Source organism: Carcharodon carcharias, chromosome 1 (assembly GCF_017639515.1).
Source record: "Carcharodon carcharias isolate sCarCar2 chromosome 1, sCarCar2.pri, whole genome shotgun sequence".
In the NCBI taxonomy this organism is placed as follows: domain Eukaryota; kingdom Metazoa; phylum Chordata; class Chondrichthyes; order Lamniformes; family Lamnidae; genus Carcharodon; species Carcharodon carcharias.
Genome location: NC_054467.1, coordinates 107,085,700 through 107,101,792, shown reverse-complemented (window position 1 = coordinate 107,101,792; position 16,093 = coordinate 107,085,700). Strand labels below are relative to the sequence as shown.

General features: G+C 43.6%; 1 protein-coding gene across 1 annotated transcript; it reads right to left on the bottom strand.

Annotated features, from left to right (window-relative positions):
• Positions 1 to 243: 243 nt before the first annotated feature.
• On the bottom strand, positions 244 to 14,620 carry tmem150c (transmembrane protein 150C). The gene is made up of 5 exons (XM_041181841.1): positions 14,491 to 14,620; positions 6,017 to 6,144; positions 4,659 to 4,836; positions 3,851 to 4,040; positions 244 to 400 (listed from the first exon to the last, which is right to left on the bottom strand). Exons 1-5 carry the CDS (start codon positions 14,618 to 14,620, stop codon positions 244 to 246), a joined length of 783 nt encoding a protein of 260 aa, XP_041037775.1.
• Between the last annotated feature and the right edge of the window lie 1,473 nt (positions 14,621 to 16,093).

Below are 16,093 nucleotides of genomic sequence, written 5' to 3'. Positions count from 1 at the left end.
TTTCAGGCAGTGAGCTCCAGATCCCCATCATCCTATGGGTGAAAAAATTCCCCTCAGAACTCATCTTACCATAGATTTATGCCCCACTCTGCTTTGAGTGTTTCCTTTGTCCTCCTGGGAGTCTCCTGCCATGACCGAATACCAAGTAGAGCAGCTGTTGCCAGATCACTGCTGCCCAGTAAACCACATCCTTAGTTTCGGGTCTGAAATCCTGGCCCTCAAATACCCTTTTCCTCAGTGGGTTCAAGGCTGAGCTGGCATATTGGAGGCATTGATGAATTTCTCAATCATGTCTAGCTTTGTTGAAAGGGAGCTCTCTATATACGGAATATAGTCCACATCTTCCAGGGTTTTGCCATTGATCTTAATTGATGGAGGGGAGGTGTTGGTGCAGTGGGAGCTGTTTGGAAGGGGATCAAAATTTTTCAGGTGTTTAGCAGAAGGCCTAATTTCCCATATGCTTCGGAGGAGTCGACAAATAACTGGAGTTCAATTTCTGAGTGAGCACACACAAATGTCGTCTGCATGACTGAGGTTGGAGTGACTGTAGTTTTGGATTGATGGTGGTGGAGGTTGAACAGTTTCATAGGAACATATGACTTAGGAGCAGGAGTAGGCCATTTAACCCTTCAAACCTGATCCACCATTTGATAAGATCATGGCTAATCTGGTTGTGGTTCCAACTCTGCTTTTCTGTCTTCCCTCCATAACCCCTGATCTTTCTGTTCTGTAAATTATCTCCACACCTGTGGGTAATTTGCTTGAGGTGAGGTGCAGTATTGAAGTGAGGAAGATGGGGAAGAGGGTTAGCGCAATCAGGCAGCCTTGTTTGACCCCACTCTTCACTGAGATAGGACCTATGGTGGTTCTGTTGGTGACGATCATGGCTTGCATGGAGTAGGCAGATGCAATAACTTTGAGGGCAGCCAAATTTGAGGAGGATACTCCATAAGCTTTCACAGTTGACAGAGTCAAAGTCTTTTGTGAGATTGAAAAATGTCACAAAGGTTGGTGCTGTTCCTTGCAATTTTCTTGGTGTTGCTGTGCAGTGAACATCATGACTGTGATGCCTCTCGCTGGGTGAAAACTGCACTGTGACTCTGGAAGGGGCACTTCAGCCACTGGAGGAGGCATTGAGGAGGATCCTTGCAATGATCCTCCCTGTGGCAGTCAGGAGAGAGACTCCTCCGTAGATACCACAATCTAACTTGTCTCCCTTCTTGAATATAGTCACGATCACAATGCCCTTCAGAACCCCCAGCATGTGCTCCATTTCCCAGAGATTTTTTTTCTTCATTCTTTCATGTGAAGTAGGCATCACTGGCAAGGCCAACCTTTGTTGCCTATTCCTAATCACCCTTGAACTGAGTGGCTTGATAGGCTATTGCAGAGGGCAGATAAGAGTCAACCACATTGCTGTGAGTCTGGAGTTATGTGTAGGCCAGACCAGGTAAGAAGGCAGATTTCCTTTCACATTAGTGAATCAGATGGGTTTTTGCAACAATTGATGATAGTTTCATGATTACCATTACTGAGACTAGCTTTCAATTCTGGATTTATTAACTGAATTTTAATTCCACCAGCTGCTATGGTGGGATTTGAACCCATGTCCTCAGAGCATTAGTCTGGGCTTCTGGATTACTAATCCAGTGACATTACCACTATGCCACTGTCTCCTCACCAGGCGAAAGATACGAGATGGTGCAGCAATGCCAGAAATGTATCTCTGCTGTGTTTCTGAATTTCGGCAGGGATTCCATCTGCTCCAGGGGCTTTGTTGTTTTTCAGCTGTTGAATGGCTTTTTCAACTTCATTCTAGACCGTGATGACGCCAAGACTGAGCTGGATGAGGTGTTAAGGAATGGAGTTGAGGGTGTTTATGTTGAATAGAATGTCTAGGCTGAGAAGTTCTTCAAAATGTTCTCTCCAGTGAGCACTGACTGCCTCCTGGTCCTTGACGAGTTCCTTTCCATGCTTGGGTCTCAGTGGGGTCGACCCTTGGGAGCTTGGCCACAGATTGTCTTGACGGCGCTGATGAAACTGCGCGTGTTGTTCATGTCCCTGAATTGCTGGATATCCCGCACTCTTCCTACACTTTGTAATTCATGTCATAGGCCATATTCCACATCATTGCCTTCAGATGCCTGTAGGTTGCTTTTCTCTTGAGGTGTGGTGAAGTTTCCAGTCTGCGAAAGCTTTGTGCTTACACTTGATTGGGTCCTGCATCTCTTGGTTGTTTTCATCAAACCAGTCATGATGTTTCTTGATAGAGAGACCAAGAACTCTTCACATGTGCTTGTTATGGTGGACTTTAGGGTTGACTAGGCACCATAGACTTACCATAGCTCCTAGTTGCTGGAAATTAAGAAGTTGGCAGTGAGTTACTGACTGAGATGGGCCACGTTGGCAGGATCTTTGAGACCTTTGAAGTTAATTTTCTTGTGGCATTGCCATTATTTGGGGCCTGGCTGATAGAGATGGTAGATCGGATAAGGCAGCAATCCGTCCAGCAGTCATCAATACCTGTCATGGCATTTCTGCAGTTTCTTATTCGAACAATGATGTAGTCAAGCAAGTGTCATTGTTTGGACCATGGGTGTTGCCATGAGGTCTTGTGCTTGTCTCTCTGGTAAAACAGGTTGTTGGTTATGGCAAGGTTTTGCTCTAGACATTTCGTTAAGAGGGGGGCACCATTAGAGTTTGCTTTCCCTGCTCCTTCATTGCCAGTCACATCCTTCCAGAAATTTGTGCCCTTCCCAACTCTGACATTGAATTATCAAGGATGATCAGTTTGTTGCCTGCTGGAACTCAAGCAAGGGATTGCTCAAGATTGGTGCAGAATCCCTCCTTGGCCTCATCTGTTGCCTCAAGTACAGAAGTGTATGTACTGATGACAGTGGCATGCTGATTCCTCATTAGAGTGAGCTGACAGTCATGAGGTGTTTGCTTATCACACACAGTGAGTCACTGAGGTGCCAGACAAGCTCATTTTTGATGGCAAAGCCCACCCCATGGAGGTGTCATTCCTCTTTTAAAAGGCCCTACCAGAGAAAGGTGTACCTGCCACCTTGCTCCTTCAGTGGACCTTCTCCTTGCATACTGTCTCTTACTTAGGGTGGCAATGTCAATGTCAAGGCGCGTGCATTCCTGTGCTATGATGGTGGTACAGCACTCAGATCTGTCACTATTGGGGTTGTCCATAAAGGTCCTGACATTCCAGGTCCCAAAGTTCATTTTGATGACTGGAAGATACCAATGTGTGATTTTTTTAAAAATGTGATGGTTGTTGCACACTGACACTACATGCTCTCAGACCAAGGCCCTGGTCCAATGGAAAGGGGCTTCCAAGACATTTGGAGGCCAGGCTCTACTGTGAAACATTAGCACAGTCTGTGTATGATCATACGCAGATGCAAAGAGGGCCCACCATGATCCAGTTCCCCATACCGACATCATACCTCCAGCCCCAGTTTACTGGACTCCAGTTCCCCACCTGCACTGCTACCAGGCCTTCCCTGCTCCACCAGCTGAAACATTTTTTTCATTCTTTCACAGGATGTTGGCATCACTAACTAGGTCAGCATTTGTTGCCCATCCCTAATTATCCTTGGGAAGGTGGTGGTAAGCTGTCTTCACCTGCGTGCCGAGAAAGATTATCAATGATAAAAGGTACCAAAGGACAGTCTCACCCAGGAGCACAATTTAAATGTTAAAAGAAATAATCTCGCAGAAACATTGCACAAACAGAAGTTTTAAAACATTAAATTTAATGCTCAAAGTAAAAATTAGGAACGTATCCATTAATATTCTGGACTGTTGAAATGACAGTGTCATTATTACTTTTCTCTACATGTGATCTGGGTGGAACTCAGCAATAACGGTGGAGACACTTCGATTTTGGCCGTCACCACAACGGATCGTAAATTCAGAATGGCGAAATTCAATTGCAAATGTCCCTATGAAGAGGAGGAAAATCATGATCAACGTCCATTGGGCTCTCGCTCCGTGTAAATATTTATGTTGAGCAACCAGAAAAAAATCTATTTACAATTTAGTTAAGGAATTCATCAAATAATTTTCAAACATTGTTTTTGCGTAAATTATTAATTTAAAAAACCAGTGACAAGCCAATAGTGTTAATTTGTGAATGTGTAACATCGCAAAATGATGCCTAATAATCAGGTTCAAATCCAACAAAATACAAATTTAAAAGTCTGCATTAATTTACAAATTATATACAGACAAAGTTAGCAGTGTCCTGTATGGAAGTACAAAATACATCTGAAATCGGAAGAGAGTGAAAGAAAAATTGGAAGATCTTTAGATTTAAAACAAATGCTGGGAATGAATATCCAATCAGTCAGCATGTGCAAAGAAACCAGTTGTAACACTCATACTCCTCCCTTGGGTGTTGCTAACTAACTCAGCAGGCTCTCAGTGCCAAAATTTGGATCTCCCAGCTCTGTATGATTGTAGATGACCACAACATGTAGAGCATTTGCCTATTGAGCCATCTCTCTGGCATCTAATCAAACCCAGCCAGAAAAATTCTATGAGTCAAAGTGACAGGCTGCCAGGGGACCTCCAACAATAAACAGTTTGATTGTTCTGATTCATTTTCCAATTTCTAATCAACATGCGCACAAGTCAAAAGATACACAAGATGATGTTTATAGATATTGCCGTTGCAAGCATACCACGGAGTATTCCAACTCTAAATCCTTCATTATGTATATTTGCCTGGAAAGTCAGAACAACCTGGATCCAGCAGACCATAGTTCCAAAACCAAAGATCAAAATTGTGCCCGTATTATGTATACGTTCATCTTCAGACAGCTGGGAACATCAAAAATAAGGTTACTGTTTAAACACATTTCAATTGCTGCAAGTACAATGTCGTCAGTGCAGAGACTCGTAAAGTCTATATTAAAGATATTGTTTAATGAAAACTGTCTTACAAACCCTCCATATCAGAGCAAAATATATCACCAAATAATTTGCGACTAACCTTGAAAGCATTCAGGTTTTTCAATGTTAGATGCCCAGTTGCAGTAATTTAAGCTTAAAAGCCATAAGGCCACAGCTAGTTCCTTTGCAGAACTGTGCTTGAAAATAGTGCTCCCTGATTGACTGCAGTCAGAGTTTGTTAACACTGTTCTTACTCCTTGCAAATAAATCTACTTGTGGCCACTGTGAAAATCTTCAAAACATTCTCTCGTCAGGACAAGGTCAACATTTAATAATAACTAAATAAGGTAGAAGAACCAAGGATATATTTAAGGCTCATTTGGATGAGAGTCATTTGGGGCAACTGTCATCTTATTTTTAGATGGAGTAGCTAAAATGAGAAGAATGGCCTGCTTCATCTCTGCTGATTATGTGAATCAAAGAATTAAACTTAAAAAGGGCTGTCTTTTTGAAGTGCTGAACAAAATATCCTGGATTTCATGGGACTACTGAAAATTGCAGATACATGTTTTCTGCTATAGTTTGATCATCTAAAGACAGCAGGATGGAATTTCACTGGGCCTCCATGATCAGATTTGGAGAAAGGTCAGCAGAAACCCTGGCGGAATAGCCTTTCCCACTATTCCTCCAGGGTTTCTGCCAATCTCCCACCAAAGATACAATGGAATACTGAAGGAGCCCCTATGAAAACTCAAAGTATGACACTTTTCCCCCCTTTTGAAACATATCTTTCCTCCCTTTTCCCAACATGTGAAGAAGGATCATTCTCTAACACTATGGGTAACACTTGTATCTGTCCACTAGGTGGCACAAAAAGGTGGTCTCCTGAAGTTCACTTCAGTTGCTGAGTGTTCACACTACGTTTCCGTGATGACATGGTGAATTTCTAGGACTCACGCACCACATGGGGCAATTGCCAAGGCCAAGATGCGCCTTATACACAGTGTGACAAGGTGATGGTTTCAAAAGCCGGTATGCGCTGTGAAATACTTCACTGTAACAGAGCTAGTATCCAGTGTATTCATGATCAGAAAATTTGACGTTATACCTGAAAATTGGCCACTAAAGTCATTCCAATAGATGCCGTGCTTTGAGCTAGCAGCCCCAAAATATTCAGCCATGGTTTCTCCACTTTTGACTTAAGCTGTGTATAACGGAGTATAGCAATAAAAAGCACTGTTGGAGGGGGTGGGGAGAAGGAAAAAGCAACAAGCATGATGAAATAGTTTCAGTGATAATGACCAACATCTACTTATTTTTGTGTTACCTGTTAGCAGTGAGAAAGTAAGTTATCCTGAACTTTTTGCATAAAATATCACTGAAGAACTATACACAAAAATTCGGAAACTGTTCATTCATACAGTGCAATGCGATAGACCAATGCACTAACTGTAACATGAAATTAATACAATATGCATTTTTAATGAAGCTGCATGCAGTTATTAACTAATAGTTATAGTGTACAAACAAGCCGTTTGCAAACAATGATGAAGACGCCTAAGCTAATTAAAACATAAAATGACCAGCCCACCATCTCCTGAAGCAGCACATGGCTCACACTACAGCAATGGTTTAGAGGTTGGGACTTTCTAATTTTGCCGATAAGCAGAAAGAAAATGCAGGTGCTGGAAATTGAAGACAAAAACAAAAAAGCTACAAACACAGCAAATCAAGCTGGTACCTTTGGAGATAATAGAGGGCAGTGTTTCAGGTTTGAGATAGGGTCCACAACTTAATTTTAACTCTCTTCTCTCCAACACTTTCTGTTTTTCCTAATTGTGTGCCCTCCAGCCAAAACATTAGCCCCATTCATTTTAATTATCAGAAAAACTACAGGTTGGCCATCACAGAAACAGAAAACTTGTGGTCAAAGTCCTTTTCTTTACAACCAGCTAGATGATCACACTGTGTTTATTTCCATGTGATTCCAGATTTTAGAAACAGAACATTCATGACACAGAAGGATGTTATTCAGCCCATTGTGTCAGTGTCGGTCGAAAAAGAACTATCCGGCCTCATCTTACTTTCAACTCTTGGTCCATAGCCCCGTAGGTTATGGCATGTCAAATGCATTTCCAAGTATTTCTTAAATGCATTGAATGTTTCTGCCTCTACCATCCCTTCAGATAGTGAGTTCTAAACCCCTGCCAACCTCACGTTGGAAAATGTTTCTCAGGTCATGGTGAAAGAAGAAGTAATTCAGACACTTGGAGGGTTTAAAACTGATAAGGAGGGGCTATTGAAAAGGCTGTCTGTAATTAAAGTTGATACGGTGCCAGGACCAGATGAGATGCATCCGAGGATACAGAGGGAAGTGACAGTGGAAATCGTGGAGGCACTGGCTATAAATTTCCATTTTTCCTTAGGCTCAGGGGTGGTGCCAGAAAACTGGAGAATTAAAGATTACACCCTTGTTCAAAAAAAGGTGTAAAGATAAATCCAGCAACTAAAGTCTAGTAAGTTTAACCTCTGTGGTGGGGAAGGTTCCAGAGGCGATAATTTGGGACAAAATTAATAATCATGTGGTCAAATGCGGATTAACTAAGGAAAGCCAGCATGGATTTGTTAAGGACAAATCGGATTTAATTAACTTGTTGGAGTTTTTCGATGAGGGAACAGAGGGGGTCAATGAGGGAAATGCTACTGATGCGGTGTACATGGATTTTCAAAAGGCATTTGATGGCATGCTGCACCACAGACTTGTGAGCAAAGTTAGAGATCAGGGAATAAAAGGAGCAGAAGCAACAAAGATACAAAATTGGCTGAGTGACAGGAAACAAAAAGTAGCATGGATGTTTTTTGGACTTGAGAAAGGTTTATAGTGGAGATCTCTAGCCCTTTCCCTGTTCTTCCTGATATATATTAATGATCCAAATCTTGGTGCATAGTGCACAATTTCAAAACTTGCAGAAGATACAAAACTTGGAAATACTGTGAAGAGGAAAAACATTATAAAAGAAAAGGTACAACAATTTTAAAGGGGGTGCAGGGGCAAAGGGATCTGAATTTATATGTGCATAAATCATTGAAGGAGCAGAATGTGTTGAGAGAGTGGTTAATAAAACATATGGCATCCTAGGTTTTATTAATAGTGGCATAGAGTACAAAAGCAAGGATGTTATGTTGAACTTATACATAACACTGGTTTGGCCTCAACTGGAGTACTGTGTCCAATTCAAGATGCCATACTTTAGGAAGGATGTGAAGGCATTAGAGAGAATGTGAAAAAATTCACAAGAATTTTTAAAAATATTCATATATGGGATGTGAGTGTCACTGACTAGGCCAGTGTTTATTGCCCATCCCTATTTGCCCTTGAGAAGGTGATGGTGAGTTGCATTCTGGAACCACTGCAGTCCATGTAGCGTAGATACACCCATACTGCTGTTAGGAAGGGAGTTCCAGGGTTTTGACCCAGTGACAGTGAAGAACTGGCAATTTATTTCCAAGTCAGGATGTTGAATGGCATGGAGGGGAACATCCAGGTGGTGGTATTCCCATGTGTCTGCTGCCCTCGTCCTTCTAGATGGTAGTGATTCTTAGTGGTTCTAAGATTTTTAGGGGGCTTGACAGGGTAGATGCTGAGATGTTGTTTCCCCTTCTAGGAGAGTCTAGGACCAGAGGGCATAATCTCAGAGTGAGGGGTCACCCATTTAAGGTAGAGAGGGGGAGGAATTTCTTCTCTCAGAGGGTTGGTAATCTGTGGAATCCTATACCACAGAGGGCTGTAGGGGCTGTGTTGTTAAGTATATTCAAGGCTGAGATAGACAGATTTTAAATCAGTAAGGGGATCAAGGGTTATGGGGAAAAGGCAGGAAAGTGGAGTTGAGGATTAGCAGATCAGCCATGATCTCATTGAACGGCGGAGCAGACTCGATGGGCTGAATGGCCTACTTCTGTTTCTATGTCTTACTGTCTTATGGTGGGTTTGGAAGGTGCTGTTTAAGGAACCTTGGTGAGTCCCTGAGCTGCATCTTATAGATAGTGCACACTGCTGCCATTGTTCATCGGTGGTGGAGAGAGTGAATGTTGACGGATGGGGTGCCAATCAAATGGGTTGCTTTGTCCTGGATGGTGTCAAGCTTCTTGAGTGTTGTTGAAACTGCACTCATTCAGTTAAGTGGAGAGTATTCCATCACATCCGTAACTTGTGCCTTGTGGATGATGGACAGGCTTTGGTAAGTCAGGAGGTGAGTTACTCGCTGCAGGATTCCTAGCCTCTGACCTGCCCTTGTAGCCACAGTATTTATATGGCTCGTCCAGTTTAGTTTCTGGTCAATGGTAACCCCCAGGACATTGATAGTGGGGGATTCAGTGATGGTAATGCCATTGCATGTCAAGGAGCGATGGTTAGATTCTCTCTTGTTGGATATGGTCATTGGCTGGTACTTGTGTGGCATGAATGATACTTGCCACTTGATCAGTCCAAGCCTGGATATTGCCCAGGTCTTGCTGTATTTGGACATGGACTGCTTCAGTATCTGAGGAATCACAAATGGTGATGAGCATTGTGCAATCATTAGCGAACATCCCCACTTCTGATCCTATGATGGAAGGAAGGTTGTTGATGAAGCAGCTGAAGATGGTTGGGCCTAGAAAAATACCCTGAGGAACTCCTGCAGTGATGTCCTGGAACTGAGATGATTAACTTCCAACAACCACAACCAACTTCCTTTGTGCTAGATATGACTCCAAACAGCAGAGAGTTTTCCCCCTGGTTCCCATTGACTCCAGTTCACCAGGGCTCCTTGATGCCACACTCGGTCAAATGCTGCCTTGATGTCAAGGCAGTCACCATCACCTCACCTCTGGAGTTCAGCCTTTTTGTTCATGTTTGAACCAAGGCTGTAATAGGATCAGGAACTGAGTGGCCCTGATGGAAACCAAACTAAGCGTCAGTGAGCAGGTTATTGCTAAGTAAGTGGTGCTTGATAGCACTGTTGATGATCCTTTCCATCACTTTACTGATGATTGAGAATAGACTAATGGGGTGTTAATTGGCCAAGCTGGATTTGTGGTCGGGTTGGACTTGTCCTGCTTTTTGTGTACGGACAATTTTTCACATTGCCGGGGAGATGCCAGTGTTGTAGCTGTACTGGAACAGCTTGGCTGGTTGTGCAGCAAATTCTGGCGCACAAGCCTTCAGTACTATTGCTGGAATATGGTCAGGGCCCATAGTCTTTGCAATATCCAGTTCCTTCAGCCATTTCTTGACATCACATGGAGCGAATCAAATTGGCTGAAGACTGGCACCTGTGATGCTGGGGACCTCTGGAGATTGAGATGGATCATCCACTCGGCACTTCTGGCTGAAAACTGTTGCGGATGCTTCAGCCTTATCTTTTGCACTGACGTGCAGGGCTCCCCCATTATTGAGGATTGGGAAATTTGTGGCGTGTCGTTCTCCAGTGTGTTGTTTAATTGTTCACCACCAGTCACGACCGGATGTGGCAGGACTGTAGAGCTTAGATCTGGTTGTTTAATCGCTTAGCTGTGTATCGCTTGCTGCTTATGCTGTTTGGAATGCAAGTAGTCCTGTGTTATACCTTCACCAGTTTGACACCTCATTTTTAGGTATGTCTGGTGCTACTCCTGGCATGCCTTCCTGCACTTCTGGTTGAACCAGGATTAATCCCCTGGCTTGGTGGTAATGGTAGAGTGGGGTATATGTCGGGCTATGAGGTTACAGATTGTGATTTAATACTATTCTGTTGCTGCTGCTGATGACCCACAGTGCCTCATGGATGCCCAGTCTTGAGTCGCTAGATCTGTTCAAAATCTATCCCATTTAGCATGGTGGTAGTGCCACACACGATGGAGGGTATCCTCAATGTGACTTCGTCTCCACAAGGACTGTGTGGTGGTCACTCCTACTGATAATGTCATGGACAGATGCATCTGCAGCAGGCAGGTTGGTGAAGATGAGGTCCAATATGTTTTTCCCTCTTGTTGGCTCCCTCACTATCTGCTGCAGACCCCGTTCAGCAGCTCAGTCCTTTTGGACTTGGCCAGCTTTGTCTTTACTGGTGCTACCGAGCCACTCTTGGTTATGGACATGAAGTCCCCCACCAGAGTACATTCTGCGCCCTTGCTGCCCTCAGTGCTTCCTCCAAGTGGTGTTCAACTTGGAGGAGCAATAATTCATCAGCTGAGAGAGGGTGGTACTTGGTTGTCAGCAGGAGGCTTCCTTGTTCATGTTTGACCTGATGCCATGTGGTCTGGAGTTGATGTTGAGGATCCCCAGGGCAACTCCCTCCTGACTGTGCACCCATCTCTGCTGGGCCTGTCGCGCTGGTATGACAGGACATACCCAAGGATTGTGATTGTGGTGTCTGAGACATTATTTATGAGGTATGATTCGGAGAGTATGACTACGTCACACTGTTGCTTGACCAGTCTGTGAGACAGCTTTCCCAATCTTGGCACAAGTCCCCAGTTGTTAGTAAGGAGGACTTTGCAGGGTCAACAAGGCTGAGATTACTGGTGTTGTTTCGGGTGCTTAGGTCGATGCTGAGTGGTCTGTCTGGTTTCATGCCTTTTAGATTTTTTTTAGCGGTTTGATATAACTGAGTGGCTTGATAGACCATTTGAGAGGGCATTTAAGAGCCAACCCGTATCTGGAGTCACTAGACCAGACCAGCTAAGGACGGTTTCCTTCCCTAAAGGGCATTAGTGAATCAGATGGGATTTTCCAAAAATCGTCAATGGTTTCATGGTTATCATTAGACTTTTAACTCCAGATTTTTATTGAATTTTCTACCATCTGCCATGGTGGGATTCTAATGTGCATCCCCAGAGCATTACCCTGTGTCTCTGGATTATCAGTCCAGTGACAGTATCACTATGCCACTTCCTCCCCTGGTTTCAGGGATGAGGGACTCCAGTTATGTAGAAATTTTCTTTGGAGAAGAGAAGATTGAAAGGAGATTTGTTAGAGATATTCAAAAACATGAGGGGTCTGGACAGAGTAGAAGGAAAAAATTTCCCATTGCTGGAAGGAGCGAGAACAAGAGAAGAAAGATTTAAGGTATCTGGTAAAAGAAGCGATGAGGAAAAACATTTTCATGCAGCACACAATTAGAAATGCACTGCCTGAGAATGTGCTGCAGGCAAGGTCAGTTGAAGCACTCAAAAGGGAACCAGATTATTATCTGACAAGGAAGAATGTGCGAGCTACAGGGAGGAGGGGGAGTGGCAGTAGATGAATCGCTCCATCGGAGGGCCAGCACAGGCACGACATGGCCTCCTTCTGTGCTGTAACCATTCTGTGATTTTGTGAACTCCCCTCTAATCCTTCTAATAATTATTTTAAATTTATGCCCCCTGGTTATTGACCCCTCTGCTAAGAGAAACAGTTCCTTTCTATCCACTCTAACTTGGTCTCTCATAATATTATACACCTTAATTAAATCTCCCATCAGCCTTCTCCGTTGCAAAGAAAACAACCCCAGCCTATCCAAAACAAAAATAAAAATAAAAATATCTGGAAAAACTCAGCAGGTCTGGCAGCATCTGCGGAGAGGAACACAGTTAAGGTTTCGAGTTCGTATGACTCTTCAACAGAACTAAGTAAAAATAGAAGAGAGGTGAAATATAAACTGGTTTAAGGGGGGGTGGGACAAGTAGAGCTGGAAAGAGGGCCAGTGATAGGTGGAGATAGCCAAAAGGACAAAGAGGGGTTGAAGGTGGTTTTATTATCTAAGGAATGTGCTAATTAAGGGTAGAAAGCAGGACAAGCAAGGCCCTAGTAGGGGTGGGGTGAAGGAATCGAAATAGGCTAAAAGGTAGAGATTAAACAATGGATGGAAATACATTTAAAAATAATGGAAATAGGTGGGAAAAGAAAAATCTATATAAATTATTAGAAAAAAAAGGGGTGGGGATGGAAGAGAGAGTTCATTACCTAAAATTGTTGAATTCAATATTCAGTCCGGAAGGCTGTAAAATGCCTAGTCGGAAGATGAGGTGCTGTTGCTCCAGTTTGCTTTGAGCTTCACTGGAGCAATGCAGCAGGCCAAGGAGAGACATGTGAGCATGAGAGCAGGGTGGAGTGTTGAAATAGCAAGCGACAGGGAGTTCTGGGTCATGCTTGCAGACAGACCAAAGGTGTTCTGCAAAGCGGTCACCCAGTCTGCGTTTGGTCTCTCCAATGTAGAGGAAACCGCATTGGGAGCAATGAATGCAGTAGATTAAATTGAGGGAAGTGCAAGTGAAATGCTAATTCACTTGAAAGGAGTGTTTGGGCTCTTGGACGGTGAGGAGAGGGGAAGTAAAGGGGCAGGTGTTGCACCTTCTGCGGTTGCATGGGAAGGTGCCGTGGGAGGGGGTTGAGGTGTAGAGGGTGATGGAGGAGTGGACCAGGGTGTCCCGGAGGGAATGATCTCTGCGGAATGCCACCAGGGGGGCTGAAGGGAAGATGTGTTTGGTAGTGGCATCATGCTGGAGTTGGCAGAAATGGCGGAGGATGATCCTTTGAATGCGGAGGCTGGTGGGGTGATAAGTGAGGACAAGGGGGACCCTATCATGGTTCTGGGAGGGAGAGGAGGGTGTGAGGGCGGATGCATGGGAGATGGGACGGACACAGTTGAGGGCCCTGTCAACCACCGTTGGTGGAAAACCTCCATTAAGGAAGAAGGAAGACATCTCAGAGGAACTGTTTTTGAAAGTGGTATCATCAGAACAGATGCGACAGAGGCGAAGGTACTGAGAGAATGGGATGGAGTCCTTACAGCAAGCGGGGTGTGAGGAGCTATAGTCGAGGTAGCTGTGGGAGTCGGTAGGCTTGTAATGGATATTGGTGGACAGTCTATCACCAGAAATTGAGACAGAGAGGTCAAGAGAGGGAAGGGAAGTGTCAGAGATGGACCATGTGAAAATGATGGAGGGGTGGAAATTGGAAGCAAAATTAATAAATTTTTCCAGGTCCAGATGAGAGCATGAAGCAGCACTGAAGCAATCATCGATGTACCAGAGAAAGAGTTGTGGGAGTAGGACTGGAACAAGGAATGTTCCACATACCCCATAAAAAGACAGGCATAACTGGGGCCCATGCAGGTACCCATAGCCACACCTTTTATTTGGAGGAAGTGAGAGGAGTTTAAGGAGAAATGTTTAAGTGTGAGAACAAATTCAGCCAGACAGAAGAGAGTAGTGGTAGATGGGGATTGTTCGGGCCTCTGTTCGAGGAAGAAGTGGAGAGCCATCAGACCATCCTGGTGGGGGATGGAAGTGTAGAGGGATTGGATGTCCATGGTGAAGAGGAGGTGATTGGGGCCAGGGAACTGGAAATCCAGCCTATCCACTCTTTCCTCGTAGATAAGAATCTCCATTCCTGATAACACCTTTGTAAGTCTCCTCTGTGCTCTTTCTAGTGCAATCACATGCTTCCTATAATGCTATGGACGGAACTCCATGCAGTACTCCAGCTCTGGCCTAACTTGTGTTTTATGCAAATTTGGCATAACCTCCCAGCTCGTAGGATGCTATTTGTTACATGCCTTGGCTAATAAAGGAAAGTATCACCTGTGTGCAGATAAACCACCTTATTCAGTTTTCCTGCAACCTTCAGGGTGCTGTGGACATGCACTCCAAGGTACCTCTGTTCCTCTACACTTCTCCGAGTCCTACCATTTATTTTGTATGCCCTCGTCATGTTTGCACTCCCCAAACCCATTACCTCACATTATTTGAGATTAAATGTAATTTGCCATTGTTTTGGCAATCTGACCAGTCTTTTGATGTTTACCTGCCTTCTACAGCTTTCTTTCTCACTATCAACCATACAATCAATTTTTGTACCATCTTTAGACTTCTTGATCATTCCCCCAACACTTAAGTCTAAATCTATGAAATATACCACCGGTGGGAAACCTGCAGCACTCCAGGGTTCTGAGTGCAGCCTGCTAGATATTTTGTTGACTGTTGCTCATGCCCATGGTTGCCAGATTCCACTGGTTTCCGCCCACGTAGTTTTTTTGCTCCCAGTATTACTAAAGTGATATGCACATAAAGCAAGGGCACGTGGAGTGAGGTGTATGCTGATTGCACACAACATTGACTGTGTCCAATCAAAGCGCTGCTACGGTTCAATTGACACACCTGCAAATTCTCGGTATGCAAGCACAGTTGGCAAAATTACCCTATCCTGGGAGACCGTCTTTGTTACGACACTAGTGGACGTGGGAGGTTGCACATTTTTATGTTACTTTTGCCTGTAATGGAAAGCCATTCTCAGATGGCGAATTAGTGAAACAATGCATCATCGAATCCTCAGATATTTTATTGGATAGGTTTAAAAACCAAGAGGAAATTATCAAAGTGTTAAATGTCTGCAACTCAGCAGGTATGCTGTGAGTCAAACACATGCAGACTTTTTCTACTGTGGGACACATCAAGTGCAAGAAGCGCAACAGACTAACGGATGGAAACCTCAGTGCTGAACTGCGAAGCATCTGCACATACCTGAATCCTAATCTAAGACAGTTTGTGGAGGTTAGATCCAACCAGAAGCTGCACTGAGTATAATGTAAGGGAAATGTAACTATTTCTTCTGTTTTTACCATTTGAAGTTAATAACAGTTCTATTAATATATGAATGATTAAGCATTTTCTATATCTCATTATGAAATATTTGGTATGTATTAAATGTATTTAATCTTATTCATGGGGTCATGGTTAGTTCACAATTTCTGATTTCAATCTTGCAGCCCTTGCTACCATACAAGTTCAATAGGTAATAGGGAGGGCAAATGGAATGCTGGCCTTTATTTTGAAGGGAATGGAGTATAAAAATAGGGAACAAAAACAAAAATTGCTGGAAAAACTCAGCAGGTCTGACAGCATCTGTGGAAAGGAAGACAGATGCTGTCAGATCTGTTGAGTTTTTCCAGCAATTTTTGTTTTTGTTTCAGATTTCCAGCATCCGCAGGATTTTGCTTTTATAAAAATAGGGAAGTCTTGCTAAAATTATACAAGGCACTAGTTAGACCAAACCTAGAATACTGTGAACAATTTTGATCCCCTTATCTAAGGAAAGATATACTGGCATTGGAGGCAGTCCAGAGAAGGTTCATTAGGTTGATTCCGGGAATGGAGGGATTTTCTTATGAGGAGAGATTGAGTAGTT

Bases quoted from the DNA above. Each gene is read 5' to 3' on its own strand.
- tmem150c (XM_041181841.1), bottom strand. From the start codon at position 14,620: ATGACGAGGGCATACAAAATAAATGGTAGGACTCGGAGAAGTGTAGAG. The intron at 6,145-14,490 runs GTGATACTTTCC...CCCCTCCAACAG, and splicing joins GGTGGTTTATCTGCACACAG to TGCTTTTTATTGCTATACTC. The intron at 4,837-6,016 runs GTATAACGTCAA...TGATGTTCCCAG, and splicing joins CTTTAGTGGCCAATTTTCAG to CTGTCTGAAGATGAACGTAT.